This window comes from Mytilus trossulus, chromosome 2, assembly GCF_036588685.1.
Source record: "Mytilus trossulus isolate FHL-02 chromosome 2, PNRI_Mtr1.1.1.hap1, whole genome shotgun sequence".
NCBI classification, from domain to species: Eukaryota; Metazoa; Mollusca; class Bivalvia; order Mytilida; family Mytilidae; genus Mytilus; species Mytilus trossulus.
Window position 1 is genome coordinate 46,943,376 of NC_086374.1, and position 20,017 is coordinate 46,963,392.

Genomic DNA, 20,017 nt, shown 5'->3' on the forward strand with positions numbered 1-20,017 from the left:
TTTAGTAAACATCTTTTAAGATTGGATAAGAAAGTCAAACCAATAAATAATTCCTATTCTTATGATCTCATACAGATTGAATAATTTTAAATTCCCCGCCAAATTATTGCCCTTGTTTTAGCTCTTCATTGCTAGCTACAGACAATAATGCATATTGAGAAGAATGACTAATTTATTATCGTAGATCTTTTGTTATTTTTAGAACAATTTTCTGGTAACATATGCATAATTTAAGAAAAGGAACATATGATACATTGCTGTAAAATCTAGGATTGTTCAAAGTAAGTCTTTTGGGCTTGAAACCCGGATTTTCGATTTACTTTTGCTTTGCTTGAAGTTGCATTTTTGATACTATATGCATGTTTGATGCTGGAACTATTGTAACTATGATTCATATCATGACTTGAACGATGAATAATTTACTTAACTTCCATATAGTTTATTAAATATTGAAATTTTTCTGTTTTCATCCTCCAAATAATCGCAATCTTTTCTAGAACAGGTCGAACACTGTTATACATTTGTAATTACTAAAATTAGTCCTATTTCCCTTCAGAAATGGCATGTACATGCACAGGCACTAGACGTTCTGTCGTCTAGTGCCTGTGGTACATGTATGTACCTGTAGTATAGATATATTCTAGCTGTCTTTTCAATATATATCATAATGAGATGTTTATTAACACTGCCAGGACAGTCATCTCATCAATATACATTAAAATTCTTTGCAACAAAATAATTGCTACTGTAGTCCAAATAATTGTGATGTCTTGGAAGGCTAATTTAAATTTTCGCTTTGATGCCTTCCTGCAGGCGTCAAAGAAAATATAATATGATAACCTTTAAGACTTCATAATTATTTGGACTAAACAATTGCATACTATTAACTAATGACATACATTTGTACATGAACAGTGGAGGATCCATGGGTTGGAACCCCCCTCCCCCCCCCCCCCCCCCTTCCTAATTTTTTGGACGATCAATCCATTTGAATATGGACATATTGTCAGAATCCCCCTTTATCCTGGGAAACCCCCCTTTTGAAAATGGCTGGTTCTGCCAGCCCTGCTGAACATGCTGAATATATCGTTATGATACATGAAGAGGAAGCTCTTAGAATAAAGTTAGCTACCACTGGACATCTTCCTGAAAAAAAAAATGATGAAAACTATTATTATAACTTTTCCTGTTTTACTTTTTCTAATAGTTGTAAAAATCTTTACAAAAAGCTTAGTGTACATGTATTGAAAAAAAAAGGTGCCCTAAAATGAAATTCATATTCTATCATATTATTGAAGTGCATGTCTCTCCAGTTTCTTATTGTAAAAGCAAAAAAAAAAACCAAAGTAATCCACTTTGATATAGATGTGCCTTCCACTAGAAGTAAGTGCAAAATGTAATTCTGACTTTCAAGTTATATGCTTTTTTATTCAGACTTAATCTTGAGAAAGTATAATAGTTTTTCATAATTCTTTAGTCACACATACACGATGTACATGTATGTCATGTATGTAGGTTAAGTTTTACAGTTGGTAAGAAATACTGCTTATACATGGTGACCTACAATCATATAACTCAATGTCTTGTTATTTTGATTGCTTTTTAAATTGTTTCAAGGTCAACAAACTACCATTGTACTGATAACATAACAACTTAAAAAATAAGTGTTTTCTTTTATTGGAAAACAAATCATAATATTTTTAAAATGTGACGTGTACAAAAATTGTACATATATATATATAATTGCTGAAAAAATAGATATGCACAAACAGAACTTTAAATGTTTAGTGTGAGGAGTAGTTATTTATATATTGCAATTTGTTTTTAATTTTCATTTAGTGTGTTAGAGAAATGTGTTGACTATATTTTCTTATGACCCTTTTTGAATATAAACATAGGATATAACTAGGCCAGTCAGAGATTGATTCACAGAGGTTGATTCAAAGATTTGCCATAGCCCAGTTTTAATGGTAGTATTCACAATAACAATGACAGAATGCAGGAAATTTGCACTTATTTTGAAATCTGTTTTCAAGTGGATCCTACTTAATAAATTTTCATAGTGAGGTTCATTTAATTGTCACGAAAGTCTGAAGAGTTAACTGATTGTAAGATGCATATATCATGTACATATATTTGAAGGCAACATATATTTTTTCCTGTGCTTTTTATTAATGAGAGTAAAAACTGTATAGTTGGAAAATTTTAGAAATGCCAATGCCCATGCAATAAATATTTCAGTGGCATTTGTTAGCTAAAAACATTTGAAGGGGCCTGACATTTGTTAACATGCACTTGTCTGGAATGCTCCGAGACAATTCACATCTGTTCTTGATAAATTAAAAGAAAGATTTATGTGCTTTATCAAGATTAATGAATAATACATTCTGATAGATATGTACAGTTTTTAGACAAAATACATTGTTGATAAAGTTTTATCAGTTGTAGAGATAATTCTATTGCAAAACAATTCTAAAATTGGCTCCAGTTCATGCCAATAGTGATGATAGTTAGATAGTTATAAGATAATGCGTAAACATGTTGCCACTTAATTTGTGGTTAATTGCCAGCTACTTAAATGGCTTTTTATCTAGAAGATCAAGTAATATTAATTGAAACTGAAATTAAAAAAATTAACACCCTGTATAGGAACAAATTTATAAATTAATTCTATTGGTAAATGATGTAATTGAAATAATTAATGGGATAGATGCAGAGAGTATTTTTAGATTTATTAAGATTTGTGGAATTACTTGTAATCATATTTATTTTCCGTAGATTTTAAAAATTTGAAATATAATTGCCAAATTATGTTTTGTATTGTATAGGATGAGTGGCTCCATCTGATATTCTCTATAAATATGAAGGACATTTCTTTGAACATTGAGGATATGTAACACAATAACACTATCAGGATATCTAGAGTCTAGACTGTCAAAAATAAACTTAGTGTATAAATGAAAACAAATGTCTTTTAAATCTGTCACTATGTACATTGTAGAAAGGGGGATAACTCAAAAAAGTTACATGTTCTTATCTTGCATGTCATTATTGATGATCATGAACCCTCTTTATGTTAATTGTGTCGAATAACATTTAAAATGGATGCCTTTCCCCTTATTGTCTTGTTTTATGTTAATAATCAGCTTTTATTTTCATGTGGAACTAATAACTTCAGATTATAATTCAATTACAAATTGTTCACTTTGATGGAATTTAGTTGACTCTCATTATGTTCCAAAAATCAAAGTTAGAATATTAATTAGTCACATTTAATACTGTCATATATTGTTATCATTTTCTCACATTTGTTTAAAATGATATATCCATTGACTCAAATTGAATCAATTTTACGAAAACAAAGTTCTCTAATGAAAATGTTACATGTTTTATGGATATTAACATGGGTATTTCAAGAACTATCAGAAAAAGTTGTCTAATATGAGAAGTATATCATCAGTTCTGTTCTTGATATTTAAGGAATGAAAAATATCAGTACAAATATTTCATGTACTTTAAGATATACATGTACATGTACCATTGAAGCAATGAAAGACAGCATATATCTTCCACTATTGGCATATAAAAAAATGTTCATTTAAGATAAAAATAGATTGTTACAAATACTGGGTGACAATTTGTACAAATTTTATTACAGATTTTAAAAAACCATGAGAGAACCAATGTTATAGAATGAGGATTACAGATCAGATGAAGACATGGACAGGAAGACTTCTAAATCATCTACAAAGTCACAACAGTCCCGATATTATAACATGACTTATCAGAGTAACTGTAAGTCTTATCCACAGGGTCACAACAGTGAGTCCCAATATTATAACATGACTTATCAGAGTAGCTGTAAGTCTTATCCACAGGGTCACAACATTCCTGATATTATAACATGACTTATCAGAGTAACTGTAAGTCTTATCCACAGGGTCACAACAGTCCCGATATTATAACATGACCTACCAGAGAGACTGTAAGTCTAATCCACAGGGTCACAACAGTGAGTCCCAATATTATAAAATAACTTATCAGAGTAGCTGTAAGTCTTATCCACAGGGTCGCAACAGTCCTGATATTATAACATGACCTATCAGAGTAACTGTAAGTCTTATCCACAGGTTCACAACAGTCCCAATATTATAACATACATTGTAACCTATCAGAGTAACTGTAAGTCTAATCTAAAGGGTCACAACAGTCCCGATATTATAACATGACCTATCAGAATAACTGTTAGTCTTATCCACAGGGTCACAACAGTCCCAATATTTTAACATACATTGTAACCTATCAGAGTAACTGTAAGTCTAATTCACAGGGTCCCGATATTATAAGATAACCTATCAGAGCAACTGTTAGTCTAATCTAAAGGGTCACAACAGTCCTGATATTATAACATGACCTATCAGAGTAACTGTAAGTCTAATCTAAGGGTCACAACAGTCGCAATATTATAACATAACCTATCAGAGTAACTGTTAGTCTAATCTAAAGGGTCACAACAGTCCCAATATTATAACATAACCTATCAGAGTAACTGTAAGTCTTATCCACAGGGTCACAACAGTCCCAATATTATAACATACATTGTAACCTATCAGAGTAACTGTAAGTCTAATCTAAAGGGTCACAACAGTCCCGATATTATAACATGACCTATCAGAATAACTGTTAGTCTTATCCACAGGGTCACAACAGTCCCAATATTTTAACATACATTGTAACCTATCAGAGTAACTGTAAGTCTAATTCACAGGGTCCCGATATTATAAGATAACCTATCAGAGTAACTTTAAGTCTAATCCACAGGGTCACAACAGTCCTGATATTATAACATAACCTATCAGAGTAACTGTAAGTCTTATCCACAGGGTCACAACAGTCCCGATATTATAACATAACCTATCAGAGTAACTGTAAGTCTTATCCACAGGGTCACACAGTCCCGATATTATAACATGACCTATCAGAGTAACTGTAAGTCTAATTCACAGGGTCCCGATATTATAAGATAACCTATCAGAGTAACTGTTAGTCTAATCTAAAGGGTCACAACAGTCCTGATATTATAACATGACCTATCAGAGTAACTGTAAGTCTAATCTAAGGGTCACAACAGTCGCAATATTATAACATAACCTATCAGAGTAACTGTAAGTCTAATCCACAGGGTCACAACAGTCCTGATATTATAACATAACCTATCAGAGTAACTGTAAGTCTTATCCACAGGGTCACAACAGTCCCGATATTATAACATAACCTATCAGAGTAACTGTAAGTCTTATCCACAGGGTCACAACCGTCCTGATATTATAACATAACCTATCAGAGTAACTGTTAGTCTAATCTAAAGGGTCACAACAGTCCTGATATTATAACATGACTATCAGAGTAAAAGAGGGACAAAAGATACCAAAGGGACAGTCAAACTCATAAATCTAAAATAAACTGACAACACCATGGCTAAAAATAAAAAAGACAAACAGACAAACAATAGTACACATGACACAACATAGAAAACTAAAGATTCTAATATAACGTCCTTATTACGCTTTGTAAACAAAGCCGTGTTCTAATGAGCATAAAAAATATGTTTGACACATGTGCACGAACTTACTGTGTATATAAACGTAAGTTCCATTGTTATTCTTTAAAATGTATACATTTAAGCAGCTAGCATAAGCTTTATTATCTATTTTTATAAAACAACATATATTTACCCTGCTCGGTGTTTTAAAATTTATCAAATATGAAATGTAATGCACAGACATCTCGGGGAGGAAACGGGAAAAGCCAAAAAAAATTACGGTATTTTCATACGCTTCGACCTATCAAAATACTGTATTTGTCCTATTAGAATCGAAATAATTCCTTCATGTCATGCTCTATGCTCATTTTAACATGGGTAGGCATTATATTTGACCACATTTTACACCTCGCTAACGCTCAGTGTAAAATATCGACAAATATAATGCCTACCCATGTTAAAATGAGCATAGAGCATGACATGAAGGAATTATTTCTTAAATAAACAACACAAACCCCAGTAACTGTTAGTCTTAACCACAAGGTCACAACAGTCCTGTTAATATTATTATGACATATCACAGTTTCTGTTGGTCTTATCTACAATGAGATTATGGTCCTTTTTTATAAAAAAATTAAAAGGATATAAGAGAGGGTACAAATCTCAATTCAATGGACAAATATATATGAAAGCAATCTCAAAACCTCAATACTTAACAGAATAGTAAATATTAAAGCAACACTAACCAGAATTACCTTACAAAAAGGATCAAATTATCTGGTAAATAGTTTATGGGCCAGCTTAAGCTGCCTCTGAGTTGGGTATTATCACGCTGAGTTAAATACCCATTAGTGGCTTTCGGCTGTTTTCTGAAATTTGATCAGCTTGTCTCTTTGACACATTCCCCATTTTCATTCTCAATTTGAAATGAAACAATGCAGAAGTGTTTAACTAAATTTACTATAGTCATTATAGGTCAGATTTACATCTATAAAGTCAGAACAGAATCATAACCAATGTTATCAATTACACTCCCATTACTGTATTAATGTATGTGAAATAGACAACAAATGTAGAATAAGATTGTAAATTTCAATAACAAATTGAATAACCTTCCTTTGACCATAAAAAAAATAAAAACTTATCTTTGTCATGTTTGTTACTAAAACTTCAATTGTATTAAAACATTTATAACCATCTTAAGTGATTTTAAGTTGTTGCTAGATAGACTTAGCTTGTATTCCTTATTTGTATATCTATGAAAGAAAATCTGCAATAAGCTTTTGAAAAGCATTTAGAAGAAAGCAAATTTCTATTTGAAGCATTTCAAGATTATTTTTTTTAATAACAAATGTTCTTCATGTATATTTTCAAACAAAAAATTGTGTGAAAAGTATATATGTTAAAATAAATATTAAAATGTATAAATTATTTATACATGAAAAAAACAGCATGTTTTGGCTATGAGTTTCAGTAAAGAGCAGAAAAAAAGTAAAGAGCTGTGCAATGTCATAATACTATAAAATAGGCCTTTTTACAAAATGCAATTATTTTTAGAACATTACGGATATCTATATAATCTTTCAATAGCATAAAAAATGCTCAAGTTTTATATGACATACATGTCTTATTCAGTAACTCTGCAATATTGAATTATCTATTAATTATCAGAAATATATTAGATGGTATCAGATCATTCAATTCATGTTAAAATGGGAAAGGAATTGAATGGTCTTTGCTTTATTTAAATGTACGTTGATCGTGATGTTTGTACAATAAAATAGTTTAGATTGAATTTCACTGTAATAAAGAAAAAAAGGTTTGCTTTCTTTAAAACTATTTAATTCACCTTGAATTGATATAAAAATTTGACTGAATTACCGAAAATGACCTTTTGAGAAATTTAAATGGTTCAGGGTACCACAAAAATAAGAATTGGATATAGAAAGGAAAGGCATCTAAAATCAAGAAAGTTTTACCATGTGCTTTTTGTCCTATAAACCTGGTTTGACCAGGATAGAATGTACAGGTATAAAGTAAGCAAATTACCTGTCCGTTTTGTTTAGTGTCAATATCAATATATCAGGTGAGCAGAAATGATATTCAGTAATAAAAGTAATCCACGACTTCCCTGTTTTGTACAAAACAAACAAATACGTCCATTGTTTCTATCCTTTAAGGACCAGTTTGTACTTAACTCAAGGAAGTTAACAACATTGGAGGCCAGTTAGGGGATAATTCTAACATAGAAAAAGAAAAAGAAAAAATTGATAGTTTACTACTGTTACAACAATATTTAAGGACAATAATATTAGTTTTTTTATCAGTTCTGATTTTGGGGGTTTAAAAATGAAAACAAAGGATGTGATTTGTAATAAGTACTAAATATAGACATATTCCTCCACTTGTAAACATGGAATGAATCATCATCACCATTAATCTGTTAATAAAGATAATATATAACATATAACATCTGATGAACATGTCTTGTTAAATGCCTTTAAGCTTTTGATATTTACTCTATTACCTGAGGGTCGTTTGACATACAATGATTGAACATAACTTAAAACTTCTATACTAAAACTCACTATTCTGTTATTAAAATCACCACATATGAAATAATTGATACGATTAAAGGATGTGACAATGATCTGATTAATTGTTCCGTTAACTTGACCTGGTTGTAGATGTGTTTCAGGATTATTGTGTGTTGGAATGTAGAATAAATCAGGCATTTTTTGTGTGTAAATTCATCAACAGTATTATAAATGGGTAAAGTATGTGCATAATAGGAATTTAAAGGGTTATATTTATACCTGGATGGAGATCTTTTGTGTTCTCTTTTTCTTTTTTACATTAACAAATACATAGCCGCGGAAGTGAATGTACACAAAGCCTTTAAGACTATATCTAAATTCAATAAACGTCTTAAAAGTAAATGATTTTAATTTAAAAATTGAAGACATAAGGAAATAGAAATATTACCTGTTAAACAATGATCCATGTTACTTTAGTCTGTACATGGACCGGATAGGGTTTTTGTTGTTGATAGTTATTTCTGCCCGTATAGGATGTGATTGTGGTCACATTTTATGCGTAGACAAATATTTATTTAGCGATAAGTGTGTGCATACATATAGAGATAAAATTAAAACTTTATTTTTGAGGATTATTCATACTTGTGGTTTTTGAGTGTCGTTTAAGATCAAGATTATAAAAGTGTATATATCTATTGTAAACCAGGAAGTGGACGGGATGACAGTATCATATGATTAAAATACAAACATGCACTGGTTTCACCATTGATAACAATATATGTGGATTTTATTTGTATAAGGTGTTCTTTGTTGTGGAAGGAAGAAATTACAAGTAACATTTTATTTAATCCACCTATTTCTTTCTACATTTGTACATTGTTGGTTTTATGTTTGTACATCGTTTGTACATCATTCTACAGACAACAAAAATGGTGGTCTTTGCATTTGTCTCTACAAATGATTAATGGATTCAATTTAGTGTACAAAAATAAGGATAGAAACAAAGACGTAAACGTAAACAATGTTTCGTATAGTTGACGATTCTCCTCCGACAGGGGGAGTAACTTTAAGGGAAACTAAACATGATTATTTTACTGTTCTTGCAGATGGTGGAGAAAGTCAACCCTTACCTACTTGGAAAACATATTGTAAGTACTTATAAGTTGTTTAATATATAATGGGATATGGGATATGGTCATTATTGAAGGCTGTACGTATGCTGACCTATAGTTGTTTATTTCTGTGTCATTTTGTTTATTGTGTATTTGCAATCATACCTCATCTTCTAATTTATATAGACTTTGTTTTATATACTGAGTGCCAATGAAAACGCAACACTTTTGTTTTTCAAAAAAATCTTATAATTTTTATTTTATCTATATTAGAACTTTGCATAGTTGGTTTAAAATGACTTTTAAGACAATTGACGACAACTTTACGGTTGAGTGATTTTTGGAACAAATGCGAAGTAAGGGTTTTTTTGAACGGAAATAAACCGAGTTCACCGCTTTTCAACCTACGCACCATTTTCACGATTTTGTCATTTAAAGCTTGGCTAATGTCATGAATTTTCCCGCCCTTATTGTAAGGAAACTGCAATAAACATTTGAGTAAATGCCAGGACTTTCTGACAACCAGCGACATGCAGTTTTGGGCATGATCCAATGAAGCCTTTCACTGCATACAACTACGAGAAGACTGAAATTGTAGCCTCTACAATAACCCAAATCATCCACAAATTCAACCAAAATGGATCATTTAATGATAAGCGACATCCCGGGGTACACAAAGCAAGAAACGCTCAGCCAGACCGATACATTTGGTCTTAAACATATTCGATATTGACTCTGATGGGTAAACAAAGGTCACGAGAGTTCAATGGTGGTCATGGTAGATCCTTTGGAGCAATTCCAGTAAAGCACCATTTGCGCAGAAATTTTTAAAGAGCACCAAAGTCTTTCCTTAGTGACATCTAAACGGCCGTAAGGCGTAAATATCGAATTCTGTAGACCAAAAATCATTCATTGTGTACCAAAAACCGTCAGTGGTGGTAACATAGACATTTGGCACCCATCTTGGCCAAAAGTCATGTGTTTCGCCCGATTTTGGTCCGATTGAGCAAATTTTGCATCAGATTGGACATGGTTTAGACGATGAAAATCACCACCAATATCATAAAGTCAGCTTGAGTTTGATATACGGGATAAGTGGAACAACATTCCTTGAGATCACATTAAACGTCCGGGATGATTAGTTCCACGGAGTTGTCGAGATTGCGCTGCACAACGGGGTTGTAACATGTTTTGTTAGGACTGTGAGTTGATGATTCGACATTGGATGTTTCGTTTACCTATAGCGTCGGAAAGATGACAATGAAACATTTTTGTTTCATATCGATCTATTGTTAGAATTGTTTATTTTCAAGAACAATTTATTTTGAAAGATTATCATTTCTAATATAAATTTTATTTTTAAAAAACCAAGTGTTGCGTTTTCATTGGCACTCAGTATATAACTTCTAGTAACTAAATTCAGAAAATTACTTGCATTTATTATTGCGATTTAATTTTTAGCGATATTCAGAAAAAATCCTCTGAATTATATAAAAGAAATCAAATGCTAGTTTTATTAATTGCCATTTTAATCTAGTTGCATTTTTAGCAATAATAAAACCATTGCAATAATTTCTGAATTTACAGTAGCTAGTTAGTTCAGGAATTTAACGTCCTACAAAGCAACTTAATGCTGTAAGTCTGACAGAACTAACTTCTACACGTCTAAAATAGAAAGCAAATGTACAATTTCCAGTTTTGTCATTACAAGGGTTAGAATTGTAAAACAACTATCGACCATTGACTTAAGGATAAGGATGTAAACAATTACAGGTCACTGTATGGCCTTCGACAATAAGTAAATACCAATACTGAAAGTAAGCTAAAAATGGCAACAGGATACACATTTCAAAAGAAAAACAATGACCTGATGTATTTTATAATAATAAATGTAATTCTGAGAATGAAGACAGAAATCAATGAATAGAATGTTAAGCAATTTTGTTTGATGGAACAAAGAAAAACATTTATATGCTTTTAATTGCAAATACTCATCAGTTTTCAAATTAAAGTTAAAAATAACAATTATACTTGAGGCATTTTTCTGCATTTACCTTGACAGTTGCACATGGAGCATTTAAAAGTTCTATAGCCAAAAGATTACATTAAAAATTTTATAAATGAAAAAAGATAATAAGTTTAATATGAATTGTCCAAAGCCCATGGCCACCTGACCTTAAGAAAGGGGAATGATTTGCAGCATTTAAAGTTTTTCAATGACTACAGTCTTTTTCTTATAAAAATTGATTATTCAGCAGACATTATGGAAATTCAGCAAGGATGTATAATCTGAGATCTTAACTTACATTTATATTTAAAGTGTCAACTGTTTACAAATAATTCAGTTGTTATGTCTGTATATATATATACCGGTACATGAAAAGGAAATCGTGAAATTGTGATGTTATAAATAAAGATATGTGTTTGATCTTTATAAAAGTTATGTTTTATCAAATCTTAATACAATGTACAAAATATATCTGTACTGGTAGCTGTACTATTGTCAAATATTAGAAACAATAACCAACAAAGCATTTAAAATACTGTAAGCCAACTTATTTTCACAGATACTTTATTTGATGTTTAGGCCACACTTAAAAATAGTTTGGTTTGCCCAAACCCTATCCAAAAGTAAAGACAATGGGTATACAATGTAGGTAACATTTTCTTTTCCGTTTTTTTGGCAAAGAGAATTAAAGTGTCAGATGGTTTTTATTTGGTGTCCATGCATATATCTGATAAGAAAAGTAACTGAATTTGCTTTTCCCACACTCCATGCTTTTTTACTTTACTTTGCCACAATTTAATGTTACAAAACCTATACACAATGCTTACTATATATCCACCAAACACAAATTAAGTTCTTTTATTTAATTGTTTATTTCAGTATACACACTACAGCTACAAGCTCCTAAGCCAAAGGTTATACCATGCAAAAGGGAGGTAAGCTGTTGTTGATTTATGTTACAAATATGATTATCTATTCAATAATTACCGCTACATTGACAGCAACACTTAAGTAAACTGCATCTTTTATTGTCGACATGTTTCGCTGATTAGATCGGCTTTGTCAGGACTATTAAATAATTGTTAAAAATATAAAGTTTTTTTTAAAGTATGTAATTGCGAGTCCAAATATCCAAACTTTATAGGAACTGTTTAGAAAGGTTCTTAATAGTCTGCTGATTGAGTTGCATACATGGTGGCTATCCAATAAGAAACGCATTTTAACATTCTTAGCCAATTAATAACTACATAGCTAATCTAGATCAAATTTATGAAGACTAATATATGAAAAAAGGGGAAATATACCAATGACCCATTAATACAGGAATCAAAACTCATAGGTCAAAGTAAAACTAAAATATTAAAAAAAAAAAAAAATGACCAATAGAAAAATCATTGCACAAAAAAGACAAAGAAAAACTACAGTTTACAAAACATAACTTAAAAAACTAGAGATTGAACAAAATAAACCCTTAGCAAAAACCAATGACGATTCCAGGTGCACAGGAAGGTAAAATTCTGCTCCACATGTGGCATCAATTATGTTGCCAATGATTAGTTCAATTTTGATGAAAATTATAATTTGGGAAAAATCACTGTTTAGGAAATGAGATAGGAGAATGGCATTGAGAATTGATGCATATCTGTGATTATATTCATTAAATTATTATTTTGACTTTTACAGGTACCTAACAAGCCACCATTTTACCAAAAAGAGTAAGTATGGATTGTAAATATAAAAGAGAAGATGTGGTATGATTGCCAATGAGACAACTATCCACAAATGACCAAAATGACAACCACACTTCATATATACACATAATATTGAAAATATCTATTTACCTGTACTGCTTTTGTGAGAAAAATTGGTCATTTTCCATAATCGTTTTCAACAATAGGCCAGTTCCAGGATACAGCAGCTAGTTGAGCCTATCATAGGACTTCTATTACCATGTGACTAAAATGTAGGCAGCATCACTTCCAACCTATGTTGAGCAAACAGAAGAAAAAGTTTAATCTTAATACTGCACAAAATATTTGGAAAATTACAATCCTATAAGCTGGTTACCCACCCTTTAGTGGTACAGGAATTAAGAAAATGTAGTTATGTAACATTAATTATTTCTATTCTACTCTGTAGAATGACAATTCAGAAAGTGCTGGAAACTTTAATAGAGAAGGGATACAGGTGCGCCTTCCATCTGGTAAATGACTTCATTAAGGCATGCAAAATTGACGATATTTTCCAATGAATGACATGATTCGAGAAATGGCCAATTGGAAAATTATTCATTTTATTATGTTGAACCTATAAACCTAAAACATTAAAAATGGTGCACCCACAACAATAGCAATTTCATGTAATTACCATTTACAAATTGAATTTACAGTATATGTTAGAATTAAAAAATCATACTCATGTAATTAAAAAATTTCTTAATCAAATTTTAACCTTTTGTTATGTAGATACCATGGTAACATAAGTAGAGAAGAGGCTGACCGTCTGCTGTGTCAGGGTGATGGTTCATATCTAGTCAGGAAAAGTGAAAGAGCACACGATGCATATACTTTAGCTATTAGGTAATGTTATATCCATTTCTGTTCACCAAAGAAAAAAAGGAGGCTTTGTTGAGATCACCAACTAATTAATTATCTTCAAGGGAGTAATATGACAAAAGTTTTGAATCAATGAACTCTGAACATATTTTCTTCTAGGAATCTAGTTTCATTGTTTGTTTTATAATTCATTTGTTTATGGGTTTAAATTCATGCTGCAAAATGTAGCTTTATTGCTTATCTTACTTGTGATTTTTATAAATTAGGAAATAACTGAAAATTGGTACCAAATGATAAATTGTTCTTTCATAGTATTGAGATATAAGTCAGAATTCAATGTACAAGTACCAATACAGCATATCACAAAGATAAAATATGAAAACATATTTGGACTATAGTTAGCTTACATCAACATATTACAATTTTTTTAAATTTTTTTATTGTAGTTTTGAAGGACAGACCAAAAACTTTAAATTATTTAATGATGGGCAGCATTATGTTGGAGAAAAACGTTTTGATACAGTACATGATTTAGTAGCTGATGGACTTATTCACTTTTATGTGGAAGCGAAAGCTTCAGACTATATATCAAAACTTTCTAATGAATCAAATTATGCTGAGTCCCCATATCTGGCATACACTGCCAAGAAAAAGCGACTTCACCTCTCAGACAAAAATCGTAAAACTGTAGTACGACATCCAGGTGACCAAGCTGATGGGGAGAAAAGAATATCAAATGGATCTGCAACAAATGGTGCTGTGGTCGATGATGACGTAAGTGTATATATGAATTGTTGCATTGAATTTCTGTTTTCCCCTTTTTATCTCCAAACATAAGTTTTATATCAACATACTTCCGTCAGGTCTACTATGGTGATTGTTGGCAGCCAAGGAAAATATAAGTTTGTACCCCAAGACAGCAACAGTTGAACAAATTTCTATACCTAAGGGGCTTGATTAATTTAAAAACAATTATCAATCTAATCTTTAATCTTGCCTTCAAAAGAAATTTTGATATTTCAGTCCTACATGAGTTTTAAATATGTTATGGAGACAGACATGATATATAAGGTGGATGTACCTGAAATCATATGTGTAGATAAAAACTGCTTTTGGGGCTCAGTAGGCAGCTCTTATAATATGATTTTTTATGCACCCTATATATTCCCATATACCCCATCCATTAGTCACTCCAAAAGATGTATTATCTGCAAAGTCAGCATATGGACACATGTTCATTTGAAAATGATATTTGTATTGCAACAGGGTGGAATTAAAAATCTGTGATAGAAAGTTGTTTTGTTTAAAACAATTCTAATAGTTTAGCTATCATAATCCTGTCCCTTCACCTTTTACTGTAAATTCATAAATTTGTGTACATTTATTATTGCGATTATGTCATTTTAGACTAAATGCAATTTTTTAAGTTTTACAATACTGAGGAAAGTCCTGTTCATTTCATATAAAATATTTCAAAGTGCGAGTTTGGATTTTTGGGTTTACAGCTCAGTCTCTTTTTTTGCAGTAATAAAAACCTCGCAATAACTTCTGAATTTACAGTAGATTACAAAATGCTCATATAAAACTAAATCTGGTATGAACAACGTCTTCTATCTGTAATTGACTAGAATTTAAAATATAGTTTTAAGAATATTTGACATGATTAAAGCTGATATAAAACAAATGTTTTCCTCATTTTTTAGCTAGACACAGAAGAACTGGATGCAAATGTCCATGAGTATGAAAAGCCTCATGTGTTTAAGGTATGTTTTAAAACAGCTCCAAATTCATTTAAAGAAAGAAATCATGATACTGTGGATTCATTTATTTCCGTTAATAGCAATTTTCGTGATTTGAGGACGACTTGCATATTATTGGATATTTAATTTCATGGATTTGTCAAGGTCTGCATTCATTCCTAATTTGGTAATTTGTTGAACATTTAAATTTGCTCCTGAACCCAAGAAATCCATGAAAATTTGAATCCAAAGAATATTAATGAATCAACAGTAACAAAAAGATGTAAAAATCAAGACAAGTGACTTGAAATTAAAGATACAGATCCAAAAAAGAAAAAAAGTATGTGTCTATGAAACCCCTTTTTAGTGTACAGATTTATGTTTCAGTAAGCATAGATGAATCTCAAATAGGCCAGTTCCAGGATACGGTTTTCAGACAAATCTGTCATGTGACTTCCTTCACCACGTGACAAAAATGTATGCATAGAAACTTCCAACACATGTTGAGCAAAAGGGTGATTTTTATTTATTTTATACTAAACAAAATATTTTGGAAATTATAATCTAAAAGGGTGGTCACCCTCCTACAGTCATACAGCAATCATGATTATGTATTTACGGGACATTAATTATTTCTACACTACTCTGCAGAATGACAATTATGAAAGTGCTGGAAACTTTTAATAGATCAGGGATACAGGCGCAGCCCTTTTATCTGGTAAATGAGGTGATTCCAGAAATGACCTATGCCTGACAAAACTTCACAATGTTTATTTAAGACTTTTCTTGTGGTAGTGAGAGAAGATGAGATTTGTTATCATTTTATCTAACTAAATTATAAAAGAATGAAACTGTTTTTATACTTACACAAAGGCCATAACTTTGCTGTGTTGTTCACATATATGATATTTAAAAAAGATTTATGTTTTAGACAACTAATTTTATTGGATTGAACTGGTGTGATTACTGTGCCAATTTTATGTGGGGATTGATAGCACAAGGTGTCAAATGTCAAGGTAAGCATGGTAGATGTGATATTATTCTTTTTTTTATTTGAATATTTTTTTATCAGTGATAAAATTTAACTTTATGAGATTTTATCCCATTCACTGAGTGAGTATATACGGCAGTATTATGTGTAAAATAAAGTTTATATTCTATGGCAGTACAATGCTTCAATCCATGTCATTTGTACTCTAGTAAACAGTTGTTTCATTGGCAATCCTACCCTTATTTTATAAAGTGTTTAACTCACATTCTAATAAGAGCCAAGGAATAAAATATACCAGAGCCATTATTTTAACCAGCAATATTAGAATTGATATAGATTGTTTACATATGACTTCAAGCCAATTTTTGTGGATTTATATTAGAGTTACAAAATTTACAAAGTATGAGAAAACACATATCACATCATACTACAAGATAACATAGAATAAAAATGTGTAAGGGTTCCGCGGAACCCAGTGTCTCGCCTACTTTTGCTATAATCGCAGGCTCAACAAAAATGAGGAAAAAAATCAAAAAAAATATTCCTCTTGATACTATCTATACTAGTGTAAGAAGCTTCTGTCCAAGTTTGGTAAAAATCTAGGATAGTTAATGAATCTAATAAATGTTTTGAAAACTTAAACTGTAGACTGTATGTAATGTTAACTGGAAGAAAATCTAAGTCCATTCAAAAGTAAAATACAGAAAAAATTGAGTTATCTTTTACAAAATTTACTTCTGGATACTATCTTATGATCTTAAAGAAGCTTCTGTCCAAGTTTGGTAAAAACCCAGGATAGTTTAAGAAAGTTATTAAAATTTTAAAAACTTTAACCAGAGTGAATGTTATGTTTCCCCGCAGAAAAACTAAGTCCATTTAAAAGTCAAATACGGAAAAAATGGAATTATTTTTACAAAATTTACTTGACTCTTACTTCTGTATACTATCTTATGATCTTAAACAAGCTTCTGTCCAAGTTTGGTAGAAATCCAGTATAGTTTAAGAAAGTTATTAAAATTTCAAAAACTTTAACCACAGAGTGAATATTTGTGGACGACACCGACGACGAAGGAATGTAGGATCACTTAGTCTCGTTTTTTCAACTAAAGTCGAAGGCTCGACAAAAATGATGAATAACACATTAATTTATAAAAAAAAAGAAAAAAACTGAAATAAATTTTATATGAATTTGATTTTTTTTTTAGTAATTGCACATTCAAATTCTAACATAAATAATGCTTAGCATTCATACTTTAAATGCAACATTGCAATCAAAAAGTTTTATAATTGTGTATATATTTTATTTATTCTTTTCCTATGTTTGATTGTTTTCACACTGAATCTTTACAATTCATTTATGTATTCTTAAATTTGGTTTAACAAATAGAAACAACAGTTTGATACACCATAAACCTTTGTGCAATAGGTTTTTCCTTGATGCTTAAATTGTGAATTCATAAATAGGAAAGGGTATTTTTTAATAATGGATCTAAGTAAAAAAAAAAAAGTTTTTTGCTGTATCACTTAGTGAACAAATAATTAAGGAAGTTTTAAGACTAAGTATACTATACTAAATGTTTTAATCACTGTCATTGAAGTGGTATATACAATTAAAGGTTTACATATATTTTAGAATACTTCCTCATTGTAGAACTTCACTTACAATACATTTTTTCATCAATAAAATATTTAAAGAATTGATTTTTTTTAATTGGTTGTATATAAATAGAATATCGAACCATGGTGATACGTTTATATGAGATGTTAACATATTAAACATTTTGAATACACTCTTAAAGGACAGGGGATTATAATTTTTCGTTATCCATACTCCTTCTCATTCTTAAATTATCACTAGCATTCCCATACAATTAAAAGACTTGAAGTAAAAGTAGGAGATATCTGAAAGAGTAAGAATTGAACATGCAAGTATTTGGTTGAGTATAAATTGTCCAATTTTAATCTTTCGCTGTAATGTTTTGTAGACTTGCTCATCTTTTCCGCATTTGCAGTTGTTTGCCATGGTGTTTTCATGTTTTTTGTTACATGTACAACTAAGTTTTGTATGTCATGTTAGCCACTATCTTCTGCCACTTTTTATCCCATTTCATGAAATATTGCACTTTCTTCAGTTAATTCTATGACCACAAAATGTCATTTGACAGAAAGAATCTATATCCTTTTATCAATTAGTTACTTTTCATATATTTCAAACTGCAGTTCAAATGGTTGTAGTATTAAGTCAAATTCAAATTGTACTTTTCAGACTAGGTGACCGTAGGGGAATTTGCTAATTATTTATATGTCCCTTTGGGTCATATTAAACATGTTTTAATTAATTGTATTGACTTTGCTGATATTCGTAAGAAACATTTCAATGTCAATTATATGTATGATTTATTTAATAATGTTCCGTTTACAAATATTGTTGCTTTTTTAGAAGAAATTGGAATTTATTATAGAATATAAAAATGTTATTATATTTAAATCGATTTTAATTTTTATCACGTTATTTTACTGTTGATTTTTATTTGTATATACTCAATTTGCTTTAGTTAAGAATTTTAGTATATTGAAGGACTTTTTGTCTTATTTTAAAAATATGCTTTAAATTGTAAAAATATTCGAATTAGCTCTTGCCGCGATATAGCCTTTGTGTGCTAATGCGGCGTAAAGCAACCAACAATCAATCAATCAAACCTTTGGGTCATATAGCTCCTCACATGTCTACATAATAAAACATCACCTGGCTTTTTAATGTATATGTTTGAGAAAGCATGAAAAGCACTTCAGTCACATAAATTTAAGTATTATTTTTATTTCAGATTGTGGTTTTAGTGCTCACAAAAAATGTTCAGAGAAAGTCCCGAATGATTGTATGCCAGATATTAAATTTGTAAAGAATCTTTATGGTGCTGATTTGACGACAGCTGTAAAGTTACGCAATACTCCCTTACCCATTGTTGTTACAAAATGTATTAAAGAAATAGAAAGTAGAGGTCAGTAACAATAAATAACACTAGTGAAATTATATTATTTATAGATGTAAGTTCATTTTCATTCATCGATATCTAAATCATAGTTGTGAGAGTTGATATTTATAAAAAAAAAAATCATTGCTGTCAAAAAATGTTTAGAAGTATTAAATACATGTGAGGAAAGACTGTCTTTCTTAACTATTTCCATTGCTCAGAAGTAGGATATTCTGTCTGTCTGTCCTGTCCCTTGAAATTTCCAATGTATTTTCTATGGAACTACAAATTAGTGGTTCCTGAATTTCAGTAACATGCATTATATGAGTAAGTAACATGTTAAACTGTATGATGAGTGTTTAAATTCGTCACTCATCAACTTTTGTTATGAATGCATTGAAACTGGTTTTCATCATCTTGATCAGTTTTATAAACTAAACATTGACAGATTTGGTCTCTTGTAGAATACGCCCCTTTTTGTTGCACTTGGCAGTTATTACTAATTCTTTAGAGAAACAGATTCTACTAGTTAAACCTGGTTGACGTCAATATTTTTTCTTT

General features: G+C 30.6%; 1 protein-coding gene and 1 long non-coding RNA gene across 8 annotated transcripts in view; one reads left to right on the plus strand and one right to left on the minus strand.

The window, feature by feature from the left end:
• Positions 1-110: 110 nt before the first annotated feature.
• Positions 111-20,017, plus strand: part of LOC134707414 (N-chimaerin-like) — a 28,699-nt gene continuing 8,792 nt past the window's right edge. The window contains exons 1-10 of one of the 6 annotated variants that reach the window (XM_063567133.1): positions 111-281; positions 3,659-3,795; positions 9,186-9,227; positions 12,079-12,134; positions 12,883-12,914; positions 13,665-13,778; positions 14,201-14,528; positions 15,458-15,517; positions 16,425-16,509; positions 19,310-19,483. In XM_063567133.1, coding sequence (XP_063423203.1) covers positions 3,720-3,795; positions 9,186-9,227; positions 12,079-12,134; positions 12,883-12,914; positions 13,665-13,778; positions 14,201-14,528; positions 15,458-15,517; positions 16,425-16,509; positions 19,310-19,483 — 967 coding nt within the window. In that variant the 5' untranslated portion in view covers positions 111-281; positions 3,659-3,719. Of the gene's footprint in view, positions 282-3,658; positions 3,796-3,889; positions 3,924-4,957; positions 4,990-5,061; positions 5,105-7,997; positions 8,315-8,917; positions 9,228-12,078; positions 12,135-12,882; positions 12,915-13,664; positions 13,779-14,200; positions 14,529-15,457; positions 15,518-16,424; positions 16,510-19,309; positions 19,484-20,017 lie in introns of those variants that run through there. The other 5 variants (XM_063567135.1, XM_063567136.1, XM_063567134.1 and 2 more) reach the window with 5 other exon arrangements.
• On the minus strand, positions 959-8,646 carry LOC134707416 (uncharacterized). Of its 2 annotated transcripts, none has more exons than XR_010105708.1 (3): positions 8,528-8,646; positions 7,592-7,782; positions 959-1,146 (listed from the first exon to the last, which is right to left on the minus strand). It is a non-coding gene; the product is annotated as an uncharacterized LOC134707416 (long non-coding RNA). The 2 variants fall into 2 exon arrangements; XR_010105707.1 differs by having other exon boundaries at positions 7,592-7,982.